This window comes from Ambystoma mexicanum, chromosome 13 (assembly GCF_040938575.1).
Source record: "Ambystoma mexicanum isolate Mex_15411 chromosome 13, UKY_AmexF1_1, whole genome shotgun sequence".
Taxonomy (NCBI): domain Eukaryota; kingdom Metazoa; phylum Chordata; class Amphibia; order Caudata; family Ambystomatidae; genus Ambystoma; species Ambystoma mexicanum.
Genome location: NC_090938.1, coordinates 27041547 through 27062648, shown reverse-complemented (window position 1 = coordinate 27062648; position 21102 = coordinate 27041547). Strand labels below are relative to the sequence as shown.

The window sequence follows — 21102 nt, the reverse complement described above, 5'->3', positions numbered from 1 at the left end:
CCCCCTCGACTAACAGACCCCGGGGCAATCGAATTGCCCCGACCAGTACGTCCACAATATGATGGTTTGTACTGGTTTCTGTTAATAATTTGGGACTAGTACAGCCAATGGTGACTTTACATGCCCTGGGAGACAGTAGTCAGTCCCAGGGTATGGAGTCTATGGTGGGGTGTCACTATGACACCCCTGTGTTACTGCACGGAGGGTGCGGTGTAACACACATAGTAAAAAAAACACATGAGACCCTATGGAGTAAAGGACCCCATAGCCCATAAAACACATTGACAGTCAAAGGAACACCATAAATCAAGTCCGAGAGTGGGAGAAAAAGAGTCTCACTCTTGGCAGGAGAACAAAACAAACTCCAGAAATCCAGCAAAGCTTCTGGGGGACTCACTAGGTTAGGAAATTCAGCCTAAAGAGAGAATTCTCCCTAACACTCTCCCGCCCCCCAGACTAAGGGACAGGAGGATTTAATCCACTCCTGGATGAATCTCATACCTCTAGTCGATGACATACATCCTAGAGAGACCATCAGCATTTTGGTGGTGACACCCTGACCTGTGCTCAATGGTGAAATCAAACCCTTGTAGGCAGATTGACCATCTCAATAGTTTTGGGTTTTCCCCTTTCATTTGCATTAACCATATCAAGGGTTGGTGGTCAGTCGCAATGACAAAAGTAGAACCAAACAAGTATGGCCTAAACATCTTCAGAGCCCACACAATAGCAAAACACTCTCGTTCGATGGTTGCCCACCTTGTTTCAGGATCCTTCAGTTTTCTACTGATGAAACAAATGGGGTGCTCCCTACCTTTCCCATCCAGTTGACTGAGGACTGCACCTATTCCTACATTTGAAGCATCTGTTTGCACAATGGAAGTTTGCTGGTAGTCAGGAGCTCTGAGTACTGGGGCTTGGCAAAGAGCCTTTTTCAGGGTTTCAAAGGCCTGATTGCATTCCTCATTCCACCTAACCTTTTTAGGGAATTTAGGAGAGGAGATGACATTCAGTGGAGAAGCTATTGGACCCATAGTTCTCAATGAAATTCCTGTAATACCCAGTGAGACCTAAGAAGGCTCTCACCTGGGTCTGAGTAGTAGGTGTTGTCCAATTTTGCACAGCTTTAATCTTACTTGGCAAATGCCTTATTTCTCCACCTCCTACCTCATGTCCAAGGTAGACCACTTTACTCTGTCCAATCTGGCATTTACTCGCCTTTATGGTCAGATTGGCCTTTCCAAGAGCCTGCAAAACATCTCTCAGGTGGGTTACATGTTCTTCCCAGGAATTGCTGAACACTGCTATGCCATCCAAGTATGCCATGCAGAAGTCCTCCATCCCATTCAGAACCTGGTTTACCATCCTTTGAAATGTAGCAGGTGCATTTTTCAATCCAAAAGGCATAACCTTAAACTGGTATAAGCCAACTGGGGTAGAAAATGCAGTTTTCTCCTTGGCATGGTCTGTCAGGGCTATTTGCCAATAGCCTGACGTCAAGTCAAATGTGCTGAGGAACTTGGCTGCACCAAGTCTAACCACCAACACATATGTCCTTGGCAAAGGGTGGCCATCAGTCTTAGTGACTGCATTAAGAGCTCTGTAATCCACCAGAATCTTAGTTCTTTAGATCCTACCTTTGCTACTAACACAACTGGGCTAGACCATGGACTAGTAGAGGGCTCTATTACCCCGAGATCAAGCATCTTGTTGACCTTACCTTTGATGTGGGTTCTTACATTTTCTGACATTCGATATCCTCTGCTTTTGACTGGCAGACAGTCACCAGTGATTATGTCATGCTGTCCCAAAGGGGTCAAGCCTGGTGAAAGTGAGAACAGAGAGGCAAACTGATTTAACATAGACTTGCACTCTTCCTGTTGCTCAGGTGTCAGATTTGAAGAGAGATTTGCTCCTTCAATCTTTTCGTCTAAAGGTAAGCCTCTGAGGAGATCAGGAAGAGCTTCACTCTCTTCTTCTTCCTCTGATGATGCTAGAAGCAAAGCTCCTACATCAGGTCTGGACACATACGCTTTTAGTCTTTTGGTGCGGAAGACTGTTCGAGCCTCCTTGGGGTTGCCCAAGTCCACCAGATAGTTGACCCCTCCAAGTTTACCCACAACTTTGAAGGGTCCCATCCATTTGTCTTGCAAGGGCCTCTGCCTTGTTGGAATCATAACGAGAACTAGCTGGTCCTGAGTAAACTCAACCATGTTAGCCTTTTGGTCATGCCAGTGCTTGACCAATGCTTGTCCAGCTTTCAGGTTATCACTTGCTTCTGCCATCATTTGTGACATTCTCCTTCAGAGACCTATAACGTAGACAGTCACTCTGACTGGCTTGGGGGAAGGAGCACTTCCCAACCCCTCCTTGATCAGGGCCAATGGACCTCAGACCGGATGACCATAAAGAAGTTCAAAGGGAGAATAACCTACTCCCTCCTGAGGGACTTCTCTATAAGCAAAGAGAAGGCATGGCAGTAGAAGGTCCCACTTTCTTTTAAGGGGGTCCTCTAAAGCACCTATCATGCTCTTCATGGTTCTGTTGAACCTTTCAACCAGCCCATTTGTCTGAGGGTAGTATGCGGTTGAGAACTTGTAAGTAACTCCACAGGTTTTCTACATGGCTTTCATGTAGTGGGACATAAAATTTGGCCCCCTGTCAGAGATTACTTCCTTAGGAAACCCAACCCTGGTAAAAATACCAAGGAAGGCCTTAGCCACAGCCGGAGCTGTAAAAGTCCTCATAGGAATTGCCTCAGGGTACCTAGTAGCATGGTCTACTACAACAAGTATAAACCTGTTGCCTGAGGAGGTTGGAGGATCAAGGGGACCAACAATGTCAATCCCTACTCTCTCAAATGGGACTCCCACAACTGGGAGAGGCACTAAAGGTTCCACATTCTTGGAGCCAACCTTACCAGAAGTCTGGCAGGTGTGGCAGCTCCTGCAGTACTTATCTACTTCAGCCCCCATCTTTGGCCAATAAAAGTAGAGTGAGAGCCTTTCCTTAGTCTTCTTGAAACTCAAGTGACCAGCCAAAGGAATCCCAGGGGCTAACTGCAAGAACTGTGGTCTGTTCTCTTGGGGTAGTACAAGTTGTTTGTTGTCCCCAGGGGCAGACTCGGTTGGTTCACTGTAGAAGAGGCCATCTTCCCAGTGTAACCTATATTTCCCAGGCTCTTGCCCTTCAGCCTAATCATCTGCCTGGTGGTGAAGACCTTCCAGAGTTGGACATTCTCTTTGTCCCTTACTGAAGTCTGCCTGTTGGGTCCACCTTCTTCCAGTAAAGACTGCAGCTCAGGATGGTCAACAGGATCCAGATCTCCAATGAGTTCCTGGCCTTCCACTAGCTCTTCTTCAGAGTCTAGTTCAACCACACAGGGTTGTAACACCTCTCAGCCTCAGCTGGAGGGGGAGTTACTGGTGTAACTTTGGACAACCTAGGGGAAGTCCTTGTTGGCTGCACTGGAGTGCTGAATGCTGGTTTCCTGTTAGAAGTCTTAGGTTTCCCCTTTGCTTCTTGTTGCTTAGAGACAGCAGCTGACAACTCCAGTGAAGCAGGAGTGATCTCTTTCTTCATCATCTCCTTGGGAGTACCTCTCATGGTTCTCTCCCTTGCAGGTCTGGTGAGCTCCTGTAACCTTTTACTAGGAGGTCTGGGGGTATGTGACACTACTCCAAGAGTTTTCAAGTCATTACCCAGCAGAACCCTTCCTGGCACCTCACTTCGTATGCTGACAGGTATCTTCACAGTCATGTCATTACACTGGATGAGAACTGGTAATTGGGGAAGCATCTGCAAAGCCCCTCCGGCTAACTTGGTGAGGCGTTTGGGTGCCTTAGCAACATCCTCAGCCTGAAAAAAAGATTTGTCCACCACAGTTATGCTGGCCCCAGTGTCCCTAATGGCAGGAGTCTCCTGACCATTCACCTGGACACTGTCCTTATAATACTCTTTAGTATTATCTGGGATAGAATTATAGACATCTAAGTTCTGTTGTTCCCACAAACCCAGAGACACTAAAGAAACACTGGCTGAGACTCCAATGGGTTCATCAGCCAGTAATAGAAAGTTTCCACTTGCCATTTGTACTTCCTCCTCTGGAGCGAAGGCTAAGGAGACAGGCTGGACCCCTGAAGGTTTACCCTTACATCTGGGATCTCCTTTCACATGGTCAGTAGAGCCACAAACAAAGCATTTACCAAATGCTTTCTGGAATGGTGGCTTGTTCTGACCTCCTTCTGGTTTGACACCAGGAGGTACACTAGCCTGATTTGGTTTCCCTGGTGGCTTACCCTTTTGGTTCTGTTTGGGGCCCTCTTTGGAATTGGAATTATTAGAATTCTCTTTGGAGTCCTTCTTTGGCTGTTTTCCCTCATCCTTTTTCTGAGTAGCCCCAGAAACCTTGTGAGTGGCCCTGTTGGCAACCCACAAGTCAGCAGCCTTAGCTAACTTCCTGGAATGTAATTCCTTTGAATCAGCCAAGTGCTGTCTGAGCTCAGGAGAGCAGGCATCATAAATTGACTCCAACATTACAAGATTCTTCATTCCTTCATAAGTGTTAACTCTGTAACCCTTAATCCATCCCTCGTAGTTTTTCAAACTTTCACTCACCCAGGTAGCCCAAGGGGTACCATCATGCTTTTTGAGGGTCCTAAACGTCTTAAGGTACTGGGAAGGGGTCTTCCCAAATCTAGCTATCAAAGCTAGTTTCACACATTCATAATCCTTCTTATCCACCTCCCCCAACTCCATTACCACATCAGTTGCAACAGGGGGAAGCCTAGAGAACAACCAGGGAAGTAACTCATTCCCTGTGATGTCCTGGAGCCCATGATCATACTCAAACATTTTTAACCAATCCTACACATCCAACTTAGGTTCATACATACCCACTAATTTCCTAGGCATCCGGGGTCTTTTGGGACTGGAACTCCTAGAAGAACCAGAGGAGAGAGAAGCATTTTCCACAGACAACTTTTTCATTTCTAGTTCATGATTAAGCTCTATCTCTCTGAGTATTAACTCAGCTTGCTTCTGCTCAGCCTGGGCATTCATTCTTCTGAACTCTAGCTCTTGGTTTCTTTCAGATTGAGCAATAAAACGTTTGTACTCTAATTCAAGCTTCATTTTTTCAAGTTCAAAATAAGCAGGGTTACATGTGGGACCTGGTATAGGCCCAGTAGGTACAGTAGGTAAGGCAGACAGAGGCTCAGAGTGGCTAACTTCATTAGGTTCACTTTCCTCTTCTGACTCATTATCAAGACTTTGATTCAGATCAATACCATCACTGTTTTCTACATTTGCTGGGGGGTAGATTCCTCTGCACCACCCAGACTTTGGTTTTCCAACAATCCTTCTATAAGTTCCATTTTCTTTCCCTTCTCAGAGAGATTCTTATGTCTACACAATACTTTTAAGCAATCAGCAGTTTTGGCAGACAATGATTCTAGGGTATAACTCTCCATAGCAGACATAGATAGAAAATCAGCTTCTTAGTGCTAAACTCTGTGGTTACTTGTCCTAAAGTGTTCAACAAGCACTCTAAAGTGTATACTCAATACAAATCCCACTGCTGTACACCAGTGTTAGGCAGAAACCTGTGCAGTTCCCTCTGGGACCACTGCAAAAGATTTAGGACTACAGGTGTTTGGCAGTAAACCCTCTTGGTAGCAGTCTGTACCACACAGATTCACTTGGTAGCTGTGGCTGAGCAGTCAGACTTTCCTCAAGAAGAGTTAGGCAGTATGCAGAGTATTCACAATAGGTCAAGAGAACACAATAGAACAAGTAAACACTGACCAGGGCTTGGTGTAAAAGAGATATCATTATTTATTTAAAACCACATCTAGAAAAACACACAGGCACTAATAGTAAGCAATTCAAAAACACAGTACTAAAAGATATATACCCCCTTAAAAGAATATTAGACAAGTCTCAAGGAAAGCCCCACTTATTTTCAGACAGCGGTGAGCGCTTAACGTAGATGGCACTCTAATAATTCGTTTTAAAAAGGGAGAGAAAAGCAGAGAATAAATTGAAACAGATCCCAACACTTTTTCACGAACACAACAAGAGAGGAAGGCAAAGTAACACCGTGAATTCAGAGTCAGTAGGCCGGATCCGCTTTAAGAGGATCAAAACGAAATGTGTCCAAGGTCACACGGTTGCAGTGCACAAAAGTCTTGTAACAGTTCAAAAAAAGGAGTTGGACCAAAGAAAGGGACCAGTTAGAGGGTCAAGGCGGCCAGCCCAGTCCAGAAAGTTAAGGGGTTATTATTACCTTGTAGCAATCTTTAGAAAGGGAGGCCTGGCGGACACGGTACCTTAAAGTGGTGAGAACACTCCAGCGGGGCAGTTGTTCGTGGCAGGGGATACAAGTCGGTGCTTCATCCGGGGAAAGAGAGGATCTCGTCGGGGAGGAAGACAGGAGTCTGTTGCACTGCTAGGGAAGAAACCAGCCGCGGAGTTTCTCAAGTACAAAGAGCGGTCCGTTGATTCGCGGTTCAGTGGTAAGTGTCTATCCAGCTGCCGGGGTGCCTGGGACGGGCAGTTCGACCACAAACCGGTCTGGGGTGCGGAGAGAAGAAGGTAAACTGGTTGTGCCCACCAGTCAGGGGAAGAAGCCTCTCCAGCCGGGAGATCTTCTCTGTCGTCGGGAAGTGGTGAGTCGGTTCCGCAGGGCTCCACCGGTGGTGTCGTCGTGGTCGGTCGGCTCAGCTTCTCCCTCGTTGGATTCTCAGGTCTTGTGGCGACTTCTGAAGTTCCAGTCCCCAAAGCCCTGCTTTTATGCAGCATACCCCCATTCACTCAGCCTTGCTGTCAATCAAACCTGCTAAGTGGTGAGCCAGCCGGCTCACCACTTGGGCCAATCACACAAGAGTGCGACTTGAGTTACCAAGGTAACTCAGTCCAGGGTGCCTAAACCCCCTCCTACACCCCCTGTGGTACCCAGACAGAGTGGCACCACTTTTGGAGGCTTCTGTGGAGAAGCCTGCCAAAACGTGGAACAAAGGGCTCGACTTGGGTTGGAGTCACAGAAGAGAACACAAACGCCATTTTAGAATCGAGTCCTGGCAAAAAATACCAACCGGCGAATTAATATTAATCAAATAAACCGGCGGTATGTTCGAGGCTATGAGAATTAAATAATTAAAGTTGGTAGCCTCGAACAATGGGAAAATCCCATAGGGAAATATTCGCGGTCGAATATAAAAAGTAGTTTCCACTGCCACCAGCCAAAACTCAATCAGGAGGGACGGAGACGTGCCCCCTCGACTAACAGACCCCGGGGCAATCGAATTGCCCCGACCAGTACGTACACAATATAATGGTTTGTACTGGTTTCTGTTAATAATTTGGGACTAGTAAAGCCAATGGTGACTTTACATGCCCTGGGAGACAGTAGTCAGTCCCAGGGTATGGAGTCTATGGTGGGGTGTCACTATGACACCCCTGTGTTACTGCACGGAGGATGCGGTGTAACACACATAGTAAAAAAAACACATGAGACCCTATGGAGTAAAGGACCCCATAGCCCATAAAACACATTGACAGTCAAAGGAACACCATAAATCAAGTCCAAGAGGGGGAGAAAAAGAGTCTCACTCTTGGCAGGAGAAAAAAACAAACTCCAAAAATCCAGCAAAGCTGCTGGGGGACTCACTAGGTTAGGAAATTCAGCCTAAAGAGAGAATTCTCCCTAACACGTGTCCTGCACTTTCCTGGAGTTAGTGTGAACGACCAGCATGTCGCAGATAACTTGTTCTGCGTTTTTCCGAACGCGCAAAGAGATGCCAGCTCCCTCATCCTGGTGATATAGTTCTCCACGGGTTTGCTCCCTTCTTGTTTACGGGTGTAGAACCTCAGCCTGTGTAGCACCACGTTCTCCTTATTGGTGAACCTCTTCACAATGCGACGGGTCGCCTCCTTGTAGACGTTATCGTCGTCATCGACTACTAGTATGGCTGTTAAGCTGGCAAAAATATGCTGACCTTCAATCCCCATTGCGTTCAGCAGCATCGCCTTCTTCCTGGCGGGGGCATATCCCGTGCCGCCCACAGCCTCCAGATACGTGGTGAAAAGGGGCTCCCATTGCATCCATAGAATTGCCGGGGTCCCAGGTGAAGGGGGAAATGGAGGGGCGGTGTGGCGCCTTGCATGATGGGCCCGTGGGTCTTTTGGTATCCTCGTCGCCAATTATGTAGTGACCTCTAAGAACGACAGGACGCTCAGATGGGTCTAAACTGTCTTTATTAACAAGACAAACTGGTGGGCATAACTTGTCCTTGAGCAGGGCAGGGGAGTTAATCACAGTTCCAGTCTGGGCCTCCCTGTTACTTCACTGGAGGCAGGGTGTGCTCATGGATGGCACGCTGTAAGCTTCCAGGGCCCCCGTGAGGCCTCCTGTGGCATTGGACTTATGCCCTGGAAGCTGGACTGTGGAGACTTCTATGGGCCTCTTTTATAGTGGCTCCTTAACAGGAGCAGCGCTGTGTGCAGACCTACGGGTCTGGCGCTCTGCCAATACTGGTGGCAACGTTATGTCGCGGAGCGCGGGCTCGCGAGATCCCGTTGCATCGAGATCTCGTGAGATCGCGCTCCCGCGATCACGTGACGTCCCCACCGTCTGATTTGACCTTGAGGCGCCCATTGAAGCGCTCTGTACCTCTGCCACAGTACACGCTTCTAGCCTGTCACCGCGCCGGCCTAGTGGCTCACTACATCGCTGCCCTACCTCTGTCTTCACACCACGCAGATCCTCCACATTTCAAGATGGCCTCTCTGAGCCAAGTCAACACTCTGGCATTCATACTGTTTCTTGTCACCTCTTTTGGGCGACTGATGGGCAAGTGGAGTAAACACCACCGAAACGTAGGAAAAATGCTACAGGGACTAAAAACCCCCCTACTCCAACTGCTCCTGTGGGAGGAGGCTTGCGCCTTAGCCTGGCATCTGATGGCTCGCCTACAGCTCAATGATATAGTGACTCTTTTTACTACTTCAAGTGATAAGGTAAAGTGGTCTTGTAAAGTGCCCTAGTGGTCTTGTAAAGTGCCCTTCCCACAGTAATGTTGGCCTCGGTGTGTGTTGTTTTATAAAGTGACGGGTGGTGGTGGGCTGTGAGTGCGATAGAGCGTGTGGCAGATGCAGAATACTGCTGTGCTGATGAGTGCAGGTCGGAAGCACCCCTAACTATTTGGCGGGAGGGCTTCTCTGTGTTCAGGGGAGGAAGGACGCCGGGGAGGATATCCATGAGACAGGCCTCAGGCTTGGAGAGCTGTGGTAGATGCGGTGTAGGTGCTGATGGAGCAGAGCATGATGGCAGTCTGTGATTCCGATGCTAGGCCTTGTGGGCCGTCGGATGGGGAAGGAGTGTAGTGTGAACATCAGAGATTTTAGCAGTGACGGTGTTAATGAGTGGCGAAGGAGGGATGGTAGTGAGGGCCCAGGAAGTAGACCCCCAGACACCGTGCTAGGGCTGTTCCTTGGTTGAGGGGTTGTCGTCCAGTTTGAAGAACGTGGAAAAGACACTAGTGGTTAATCAAAGCTATGTGAGTCGTGGTCTGTAAGTGGGATGTAGAGTAGACTACCCCCTTGCTCAGCACAGGAACGGTGGTTATAGCAATTAGATAAAGAGTCATGTCTTGACCTATTTCCAGAAAGTCTGATGGTGGTCTTCCATGTGAATACGCTTGGGTAGTAAGTTCCAGAGTTTGGTGGCCAGTACTCTGATGCAAAATAAGCAAACAGTGAGGAATACACCTGAATTTAAGAAATAAGTATGTGTATGTTATGACGTTAGAGGGTGCGAGGGACAAATACAACCCTGGCACTGGGTCCAGTACAACTAGGACCGACAAGGAGTGGCCACAATCTGTGGAGCACTTGCGTCCCCTGCACACCTATTGCTGCTGGGTACCAGTCCATTCTCTTAATATAGTAGTTTATTTACAACAATTGTCTTTAAATTTCGTCCGGGCAAATTCTTAAAATTGTTAAGAAAATACTTGCACACTATTTCGTAATAGCAAAATGTAAATCATTTTGAACTTTCTGTTTTAAGTTTAAAAATAAAACCAATATATATTGATATTACGAAATAATGTGGACGTATTTTCTTAAACAGTTTAAGAATGTGTCCGAATGAAATTGATGTTCCTTCCAAGGACAATTGTTATGAATATACTATTACAGTAAGAGAATTGACTGGTACCCAGCAGCAACCGATGGGCAGGGGACGCCAGTGCTCCACAGGTTGTCCTCACTCTTTGATATGATATGATATGATATGGCATTTGTAACGCGCCTATACACAAGTGTTTCAAGGCGCGAAACAGACTCTTTGTCTGTCAAATACTGTGATGCAGAAAGGCCTGATGCCAAATGGCTGCAGCTCTAAAGTGTCATAACTGATGCAACATGGCTGCCACAGCTTTGCCTGACCTGACTCCAACATGTCCTCTGCAGTGACACACAGTGACACGCCGTGCCTGACTATTACATGGCCACCATCATGAACTCACTACTAAAACCATACATCCAAACATTTTACATTGATAGCAAACATTTGAGACTGCTAGGAAGGAGCTTTTAAGGCAACAAGTGGGATTATCGTGCTGCCACAAAAGTAAATAAAATATTGATAATTTATAAATTGTGTGCTTCCTGGATATGTCTGTAAATATTTTAGGAAGTTAAAGTAGCTGGACATCGACAACAAACGGATGTGCGTGTGAATGAGATTGGCTTGCCCACCGAAAAATAAGTGCATGTTAATTGGATATTCATTCTACAATATTTACTTCAACCTAGACAAATAGCATTGCAAGCACCTGTACATAAAGGAGTAATACATGGAAAACATAACTGGGTGTAATCTGTATATCCCTGGTCAGATTAAACTCATAAAGCTATGACTATGTTCTCTGTGTGATACGTAAATTATTGAATAGAGTATGTCCCATAAGGTCCAATGATAAACATATGTTACTCTTCTGACCCAGGAAATCTAGTTCTCTCTGTAAGAACCATAAGCAAGTAAGATGTACAGGATATTAGATACACCAATTTATATGTAATTCCTCATTCATACCTCTGGAAAAACGATAAAATATATTAATTTAATATGCTTCTCTTTGCTCAAGCAATAGATGGGGAGCCGGTGCAAGTGGATCTAGGTCACCTGGCCTTAGCCCGCCCATCTGGTGCCTTCGAGGTTGCTGCTCTTTTTCCCCACTCAGCAAGCCCCGCCCACCTGGTGCCTTCCTGCTCTTTTCCCTACTTAAGGAGCCCTCCAGCCTCTTTTCCTTTGCAGATGGGGAGCAGGTGCAAGTGGATCTAGGTCACCTGGCCTAAGCCCTGCCCACCTTGTGCCTTCCAGGTTGCCGCTCTTTTTTCCCCACTTAGCAAGCCCCACCCACCTTGTGCCTTCCAGGTTGCCGCTCTTTTTCCCCACTTAGCAAGCTCCGGATGGGGAGCAGGTGCAAGTGTATCTATGTCAACCAGCCTAAGCCCCGTCCACCTGGTGCCTTGCAGTTTGCTACCGGCCGAACTCGTAATGAGGGCCATTGTATTTTCCCTTGTTCCCTCCCTTTCCTTGAAGCGCTTTGAAACACATTCTGTATGGGCGAAATATGAATAAACTATCATATCATATCATAGTAATTACAGGGCCTGCGGTTGCGGCCCTGTAGTTATGGTTAAATTGCTCAATCCATAGGAAGAGCACTGTTTGGGCGGCTTATAACTTCGCCCCCCCAACGAATCCTCACAAAACTTTGCAAGAAATGTATATGGTCCCGTCAGATTGATCCTGCGAAGTTTGGTGAGGTTTCGTCAAGCGGGGGGCAAAGTTATAGGTGGACCTCAAAATGTTTTTTTTTCCCATAGACGCAATGGAAAAAAATGTTTGCTCACGCCTACAGCCCAAGCCGCTGGGCAGATTTTCACCAAATTTGCAGCAGGAGTGGTGGCTTGGCCCCAAAAGCGTGCTTTTGTATATTTTGTGTAATTCCGTCCAGTAGTTTTTTTTAAAAGTACCAAAAAGTAGGTAAACAAAAATTACTGATATCTGGGTCCGGTCCATGCACTCACTTCCCCGTTCGGTCAGCGGACGGGTTTCTGATTGGCCCAGAGGTCGACGTGAGGTCCACGGACATCAGACACACTCACCGATTGGATGGTGAAAAGCGTGGGGTGCGTCATATTTTTGGGAAACACCTGGCATGTACGGTTCACGAACAGCGCCCTTTGTCCGCCAATATCGCGGTAAAAACATGCTAAAACATACCACATTGCACTTGTCAAACTAATGAAACTATGGCTGGGGGGTAAGGGGTGATGAAGATGGGATGGGATATGGCCTTAAAAAGCCAAAAAAGGGGCGTGTTTCTTCTCCGATATCCGCGAACAGTAAGGGGCAGTCCTGTAATGTCCGCAAACATATTAGGTTTTCGGGGGCATCTATGCTTATTTGTGCATTACAGGGTTGGTGAAAAGCAGTTTTTGGATGGCTTATAACTTTGACACCACTGAATGGAACTGCATGAAATTTGGGAATTTCATTCAAGACCTCCTGCTGAATGGTTCTACACAGTGTAGTGTGGTTTTGTCAAGGGGCAATGAAATTAGAGGGGGTTCCTACAATATTGCAAAGGCTTATACATATGGTGCCACTTTACTAATCTGTATACAAGTTTGCAGAAAGATTTTAGATCTAGATATAAATGTTTTTGCAAAGTTTGGTGGGATTTTGTCAGGAGGGGTCAAAATTAGAGGGGGTGTCTCAACATTTTTAGATGGCTTATAACTTGTTGCAATTTGACGAATGTGAACAAATGTTTTCAGAAAGATTACAGACTCAACCTTGAGGGGCTGATTCATGGAATTTGTGTGCCGAAAAACACGGATTTGTGCACCATTCTGCCCGCAAATCCCCATTTGTTAAACAGGGATTTGCGGGCAGAATGGCGCACAAATCCCTGTTTTTCAGCGCACAAATTCCATGAATCAGCCCCTGAATGTTTGTGCAAAGTCTGAATGGATTTTGTCAAGTGGGGCTAAGGTATATGACTATTGTATGTACGTACATTTTGATATTTTTGACAAAATAAAACATGGACGAGTTTCAAGCAAACTCGTGTAAGGAGCATTGGCAAGGACCCGAAAGCATGATTTTGCAAATGTGTCCATGTTTTATTTTCTGACAAGTGTCATAATGTAGGTACAAGAAATAGTGATATACCTTTGGTGAGTGAGCTACATCCTGTGGCTATGGGCAGTGGCCAGATTGTTTGGGTTATGGCGTGACCACGAGGGACCAACAGTGGATTTGGAGACTGGTCATGGTTGGAAGCCGTGAGCACTGGCCATTGGTTACATTATTATGGTATAGTGGACACTGAGCTAGTAAGCAGGGTAGGTGCAGTGAATAATAGGGGTGGTTGGGTTCAGCTGGGGTCATGGTGGAGCCTTATGCCGTAGGCAATTGGACGATGATTTCCATCCCCGGCATGCACTGCTGATAACAACTGACATAAGTATGTGTTGCACAAAATATGTTTCTTAAAGGCGCTTTATAGTTCTTCACTACGTGTGAAAAGAGGAATTATTAATAACTTATATATAGTGATGTAACACAGTGAAACATTTCACTCATAAAAATCTATTAAAATGACAGAAAAATGTGTGTTAAAGGGATCTAACGGTTAAACTTCATCCCTCCCTTGGGACTCCTCTGCCCCAGTAGTTACCCAGTGCCATCCCACCTTGGCATACCTTGGCATTTCCCTCATGGGTTCTCATGAGCACTTGCCCATCAGTACTGCCCGTTCTATTTATGCACTCTGTCTCTGCTTAATGCATATGTGCATGTATAGGAGCATTGTGTACATTTGTTTTGGATAATCTACCTCGACTCCACCCTCTCCCTTCACAGACAAACTAATGCAATTGCGGCGGCCGCCGCCTATACCTGCAAGCTGATCACAGCATGTCGCCCTTTCCTCTCCTCGCACAACTGCACTATCCTCGCCAGGACCCTGGTCATGTCCAAACTTGACTATTGCAATGCATTGTACCAGGGCACTAATCAGGGTAACCTAGACAAGCTCCAAATCATACAAAATAACGCCATCAGGGCAGCCCTCAATATCCCCAGATCTGCACACATTTTGGATACCAGGAAGAACCTCCATTGGTTGTCAGTCACCCAAAGGATCTCACTAAAATCGCTTGCCCTTACCCACAAATGCATGTACAACCTGGCCCCCACTTATCTCTCCTCACGATTCACGCTGTACACTCCAGTTCGCTCACTTAGATCTACCCTGAACCAGAGCCTACTGATACCTAGATACAAGCTCCAAACAGCTGGTGGATCCAGCTTCCCAGTCCTGGCAGCCAAATTGTGGAATGCTGTCCCCTTGACTATCAGAAACCTCCCCTTCCTCAACCTTTTCAACCATAGAGCCAAACGTTGGCTCGCCTCTTCCAATGCCTAAGCTACATTCTGAAAACGTGTTGCAATAACCTATGTAGGGATGTACTACTTGACAAACCATGTATCGTTGTACTACCTACCGATGTCTATTTCTGTGCCATATTTATTGTTTGATATATTATCACTGTATGCAACTTATGTAACCATTGCCTTAAGGAATGCGCCCGGATGCCTCCGGGCCTGGTCTGCGCTATACAAATAAAATAAATGCAAATAAGTAAGGGAAATGTAGATGGAAAAGGCTTGTAAAAGATTGTTACGTGGCAGTCGGTGTGTGGAAGCTTAATATGGTCATAGGGTTCTCTCTTTGCCTTCTGCGGCTGCCATGGAAAGGGAAGAGGGGCTCTGTACGGAGCTCCGCACCCATTTACATGGTGGCTATCTTGGAAAAGGATTTTCCTTCCTACAGCGGGATGCTGCACGCATCCCGCTGTAGGAAGAAAAATCCTTTTTTAGCACCCTAGGGTTATCACTTTGGCAACCGGGGGTGATAATAGCCTTCATTCCGCATTGCAAGGGCAGGAACGGGGGATAATGGTCCGGAGCACTCGTTATCCACCATCGCTTTGCTTGGGCCAATAACTTGGGCTGCCGGGCTGTTATCCCCGTTCCAGGCCCTGGAACGGGGGATGAACTCCACATTATTTCCATTAGCATAACACAAAATGCCATTGGAAATGTTGGAGGATCTTACTTAGTCTATCTACTTTACTGAGAAATGTAAAGTAGATGGAGTCTATAAGATTTTTTTAGTTCTATTTTTTAACTTTGAAAGGTGGTTCGTAAAGGAACCTTTTTTTGTTGTTTTATGATTATTCTTTTGCAGGAGAGGTTAGAATGTAAGGTGGGGAGGGAAATGAGGGAAGAGGCACCAACCACAAATATGGAGGGGCACGTGGACAGGGGAAGATGTTGCACATTTGTTACATCTAAGGTAGGGGGCAGTGTTTCTCATGCTCCTTGATTACAGCTTCCAAAGCACTTCACATTTGCTCCCCCTGCAGAATGGTGTGTTGCAGTGTATACAGAGAACTGTTTTCTTTGAAAGATGTGGATTAACAGCCTCTTTTATTGCTTGCAAGGTACCTTGTGGGATTTTGTGCCCCACAGACGCGGGGTGTGTGGTTACAGTATTGGTTGAGGAAGATGGGGTGGAAGAAGACAGCCTACTACTTGCTAAGAAAGGAACAACCTTTCTGAGAGCATTGCAGTGTTTGGATTTGGTGTGGCGGCGCATGGTGGTGGCCCCGTAGGAGTACTGTCCTGGTAGTCCGCGACTGAGTACAAAGTTGCACTCAGTGCATTTCACATTGCCAGCTTTTGCCTTTAGTACATTCCCAACAGTGGTAAAGAACGGCCACACCCATGATTCTCTCTGGGTGCTAGAGGTAGGCACTTCCTCTACCTCATCTTCTTGGTCCTCCTCATTGTCTTTGGAAGAACTGCACTTTTTTTTGTTGTGTAGGTCCTCCAGCTGGTGGTGGTGGCTCTTGGGGAGGAGGGATGGCAATAGCTGAGGCCATGTTTAAAATAAATAGCAGTTTTGCTAATATTCTTCCAAGTATGTGCTCTGTACTAGAATGTTCATGGATAATGAGTAAGAACAGGTGTAAGAGCTGTGCAAGGGTACATTTTGAGCTTGAAAGTTGCTAGATCAGCAGAAAGTACAGTTCTGAACTGCCCGCGAAGCACGGTCCTGCGAAGTTTGGATGCGCTCGCAAACTCCTCATCAGGCATCGCACGTGCAAGGTCACGTGAGACTGTCTGGAAAATCTGCGATGACGTTAGATATTTTCTACCTTTGATGAACGCAAAAAAGTGGAAAAAGTTGCAAAGTGTATAGAAGTGTTAAAAATTATGCTAAATGGTGGGAAATGGCAGAGTTTTCAGGTGAAACTTTCTAAATTGAACAAAAATGTTGCTATATTGGCATAAGTATGATGTTAGTAAGTTGTAGGAAATTAGCATGCAGTGGTAAAAACCCATGAAATTCACTGGAATAACTTTGTTAAAGGGACATTATGGTTACGTTGCAACATGGCGGGCGTTTCCAAAAATCTGACGCACTTCACTTCTTTTTCACCATCCAATCAGCGGGCGCGTCCGATGTCCGCAGACCTCACGTCGGCCCCTGGACCACTCGGCGAAGTTATAAGCTGCCTAAAAAGTGCTCTTCCTATGGGTTCAGTGTTCTTTTTTAATTGTTGCATCCTCCATTGTGTGCTATTTTAGTGCTCTTTGGTAAAGTTAAATATAGATTTGCTTTTTTAATTGCTGCATCCTCCATTTTGTGCTATTTTAATGCTCTTTGGCAAAGTCAAATCTAGGTGTGCTTTTTTAATTGTCGCATGCCCCATTTTGTGCTATTTCAGTGCTCTTTGTCAACGTCACATCTAGGTGTGCTTTTTTAATTGTTGCATGCCCCATTTTGTGCTATTTCAGTGCTCTTTGTCAACGTCACAGCTAGGTGTGCTTTTTAAATTGTTGCATGCCCCATTTTGTGCTATTTCAGTGCTCTTTGGCAAAGTCAAATCTAGGTGTGCTTTTTTAATTGTCGCATGCCCCATTTTGTGCTATTTCAGTGCTCTTTGTCAACGTCACAGCTAGGTGTGCTTTTTTAATTGTCGCATGCCCCATTTTGTGCTATTTTAGTACTCTTTGGCAAAGTCAAATCTCTGAGGCCTGCACTTATTGTATTTGCTGGTGACCCCTCTCCCACCAAGTGGTCACTGCCTGGCACTTACCTGTTGTCTTTGCAACTGGTTCTGGCACTTCCCCCCTCTGTGGAACCTCGAGCACTTACCCGCTTCCACTGTCCCTTCTCTCTCTCTGCACTTGCACCTCTAAATGTTCACAAGGCCTAGTAGGACCGCTTTTGTATTTTGTTCATCACTGCTATCTTGTTCCACTGTCTTGCTCTTCTCTTGTTCCCTTCCCTTTGTTCTGTGGGAACTTTGAAACACAATTTCTTGATGTATAAAATAAAACAATACATTATTGAATTTAACCGTTTTCTTGCATTGTTGTGATATTTAATGAGAGAAAAAGTAAAAAATCTATGATAAACAGCAGTAGTTTTGCCCAAAGATTTGTGAATCTCCTTCGTCCACAGGGAAAGTTGTCTACATGCTAGTACAGGGTCAGCGCTGTAACAAGGCCATGCCGTAAGCATCCAATGGCGGACAGGGGATTTTCTGGCATGGGCAACATCTGTAGAGATACCATTTTAAATAAGAAGTCCAGGGAGTTTGGGAGGTGGGCGGCTGGGGCCATCAAGACACAGCTTAGTCGTTCAGCTGCAGCACCACTGCAGGGTCACACTAAACCCCCCTAAAGTAGGATATGCGATGGCACTGAGCAGCGGTGGGCAAGCCTCCAGGGAGGGAAACTCACCTGTAACTGACTCTGCAGAGCCTGTCTGACATATGACTGACTCTGTCCCCGTCCCACCAGACCACGAGGAATTTTAATCCCACGTAACTGACCGCCACCTCTTTATGGAAAAAACAAGGTTTTATTGTAAAATGCCAAACTTAATGGTTGCCCCCAGTGCTGATGAGACCCATGACATGAAGTTGGTGATGGCACTTACTGTAACTGGACGAGATCTCATATGGTACCAACACTTGGCCGTTGGCGGCACGTGGCCAGCGGCATCGGTCAGAAGCGCACTGGTCAGCATTTCCAAGGGGGTTCACAGCGATATCACCGAACTCGAGGGGCGGCCGCCCAATGGGGGATTCACCTATGAAATGGGGAAGAGAGAACAAGGAGTTAAAAAGCTGATCATGTGTGCTTCCAAAATGCAGTCTCTACTCATACCCCTGCTCTATCGTTACCCCGCCACCAGTTCCAGGTCACTAACAAAATGCTTGGTGCTCCTGCTTCTGACCCCTCGACCATCTCTTCTCTTTCCTCTTCTGACTTTGCTAACTTCTTCACATCTGAACCCACTACTCTACTCTCTTCACTGACCTACTACTCCCTTCGGTAACCTCGCCTACACCCCTTACCTCTCCTTGCCCATCTTTTTCATCTCTCTGATTCTCCTCTGGCTGATTCAGACACTGCGTCTCTACTCTCCCGCACCCACCCACGGCCTCCCCACTTTATCTTCTGCCATCTTCCCTCATCCCCTCAGTCTATGCCTCGATCAGTCCCTTTCTGATGTCCTAATCTCTCGTTGGGTTCCTTCACCTTTAATTCTTCCTTTAAGTATGCTTCGGTTATTCCTATCTTAAAAAAACCCCTCTTAATCCTTCTTCTCCATCCAACAATGTCCGATTTTGCTCCCTTCATTTCTTTTCAAAGTCCTTGAGCAGGCTGTGTACTCTCAAGTTTCTTCCTATCTTAATCCTCAATAACTTATTCCTCCAACTCAGTCTGATTTTCACCACGCCCCTTGCACTGGAACCGCCCTTCTACACGTCTCTAACTCTCTTCTTTCTGCTCTTCACAATAAATCATCCCCCATTCTCATTCTCCAGGATCTATCTGCAGCCTTTGACACTATCGGCCACCCTACTCTACTTTCTGCGTTCACTGCACTCATGTTCTCTAGCTCTATTATCCACTGGTTCCATTCTTATCTTTCTAATCACCCTTTTTCTGTGTTCTGGGCCGGCTGCCCCTCTTCTGCACAACCTCTCTGCTACGGGATCCCAAAAGGCTCAGTACTTGGCCCCTAACACGTCTCTATATATACTCTCCCGTTGGTCTCTATCATTGAATCTTTCAACTTTCCTTGCACTTTCATGCCAATGACTCTCAAATCGTTTTCGCCATTTCTCCGTTTTCCGGCGCAGTCTCATCATGGCTCTCTGCCATAAAGGATTGGATGCACTTCCATTTTCTTCATTTTAACCCTTCGAAAATGTAGATTCTGTACTTTGCACCAACTTCTCCCTCTCCCCTCTTCTCTTCTTTCCCCATCTGTTCTCCCCTTTTCATGATCGAGGCGTCAGTTATTATTCTTCTCTTTCCTTCTCCACTCATATTTACCTAACTGTTCGCACCATCGCTTCTTTCTCTTTAACTTTCGTAAAATCTGCCCTTACCTGTCTTTTCATGCGACTAAACTCCTTATTACCGACTCAATCTTTTCACGCCGGGACTGCTGCTCTGCTCTCCTCATTGGACTACCATTCTCCCATATCAGTCCCTCTGTTCTGTATTTAACTCTGCTATCATCTTCTGCTCTCACTTTCTCCTCTCTCATCCCTTACTCCCTCCCTTCTATGTATATCTCTCCTTCCCCACTTCGACTGCATCGTTTTTAAGTGTTACCATGGCCTTGCTTCTTCTTCCCTTATTTCTCCATACACATGTCCAATACCCCTATACTTTAGGAATCTCCCCAGGGCAGCCACTGTCCAGACAGCCCTGGGATAAGGGCCAGAGGCAAAGGGCAGCTCCCCGACAAAGCAGTTCCACTCCGTGTTTGCCTGTGTTCACCGGGGACACCTGCCACAGTCAACCAGCAGTGACTGATAAGGTAAGTGTGGTGTGGGCAGGGAGTAGCACCATTACTTTACTTCATTAAAACCTTAAAAACCGAACGATTCTAATTACCTATTATAATTAAGCCTAAATATGTAAGATAGCCTGATTCTGCATTTAACCCAACTGTGTAAGGTAGACTTGCCTGCTTTTAGCCAATTTGTTGTTAGTCAGCCATATCTCGTAGTTATCCAAATTGTGTCAGGTAGCCATATTCTGCACTTAGCAATTGCAAGGACTAGCCACTCGTCACACTCAGAACTGTGAAGATTAGCAAAGTGTTGCTTAGTTAGATTGTGAGGCGTTGGAAATGCACCACACTTAAATGGATTGTTGGGGGTGGGAAATGCACCACACTTAGATGGATTGTGGGGGATGGGAAATGTACCACACTTAGATGGATTGTGGGGGCAGGGAATGCACCACACTTAGATGGATTGTGGGGGGATGCACCACACTTAGATGGATTGTTGGGGTAGGAAATGCACCACACTTAGATGGATTGTTGGGGTGGGAAATGCACCACACTTAGATGGATTGTTGGGGGTAGGAAAGCAGTTACACTTAGATGGATTGTTGGGGGAGAAAATGCACCACACTTATATGGATTGTTGGGGTAGGAAATGCACCACACTTAGACGGATTGTTGCGGATAGGAAATGCACCACACTTAGATAGATTGTTGGGTTGGGAAATGCACCACACTTAGATGGATTGTTGGGGGTGGGAAATGCACAACACTTAGATGGATTGTTGGGGGGGTAGGAAAGGAGTTACACTTAGATGGATTGTTGGGGGTAGGAAAGGAGTTACACTTAGATGGATTTTTGGCGGGAGAAAAGGAGTTACATACACTTAGATGGATTGTTGGGGGCAAGAAATGCACCACACTTATATGGATTGTGTGGGTGGCAAATGCTACACACTTAGATGGATTGTGGAGGGTGGGAAATGTACCATACTTAGATGGATTGTGGGGGGTGGGAAATGCACCACACTTAGATTGTTGGGGGTGGGAAATGCACCATACTTAGATGGATTGTGGGGGGTGGGAAATGGACCACACTTAGATTGTTGGGGGTGGGAAATGCATCACA

At 46.2% G+C, this 21102-nt stretch overlaps 1 protein-coding gene across 4 annotated transcripts in view; it reads right to left on the bottom strand.

The window, feature by feature from the left end:
• Window positions 1-21102, bottom strand: part of LOC138520769 (hatching enzyme 1.2-like) — a 76873-nt gene that overhangs the window by 44975 nt on the left and 10796 nt on the right. For all 4 annotated transcript variants that reach the window (XM_069633059.1, XM_069633060.1, XM_069633061.1 and 1 more), the window contains exon 4: window positions 18099-18251. In XM_069633059.1, the coding sequence (XP_069489160.1) occupies window positions 18099-18251 (153 nt within the window). The remainder of the gene's footprint in view (window positions 1-18098; window positions 18252-21102) is intronic.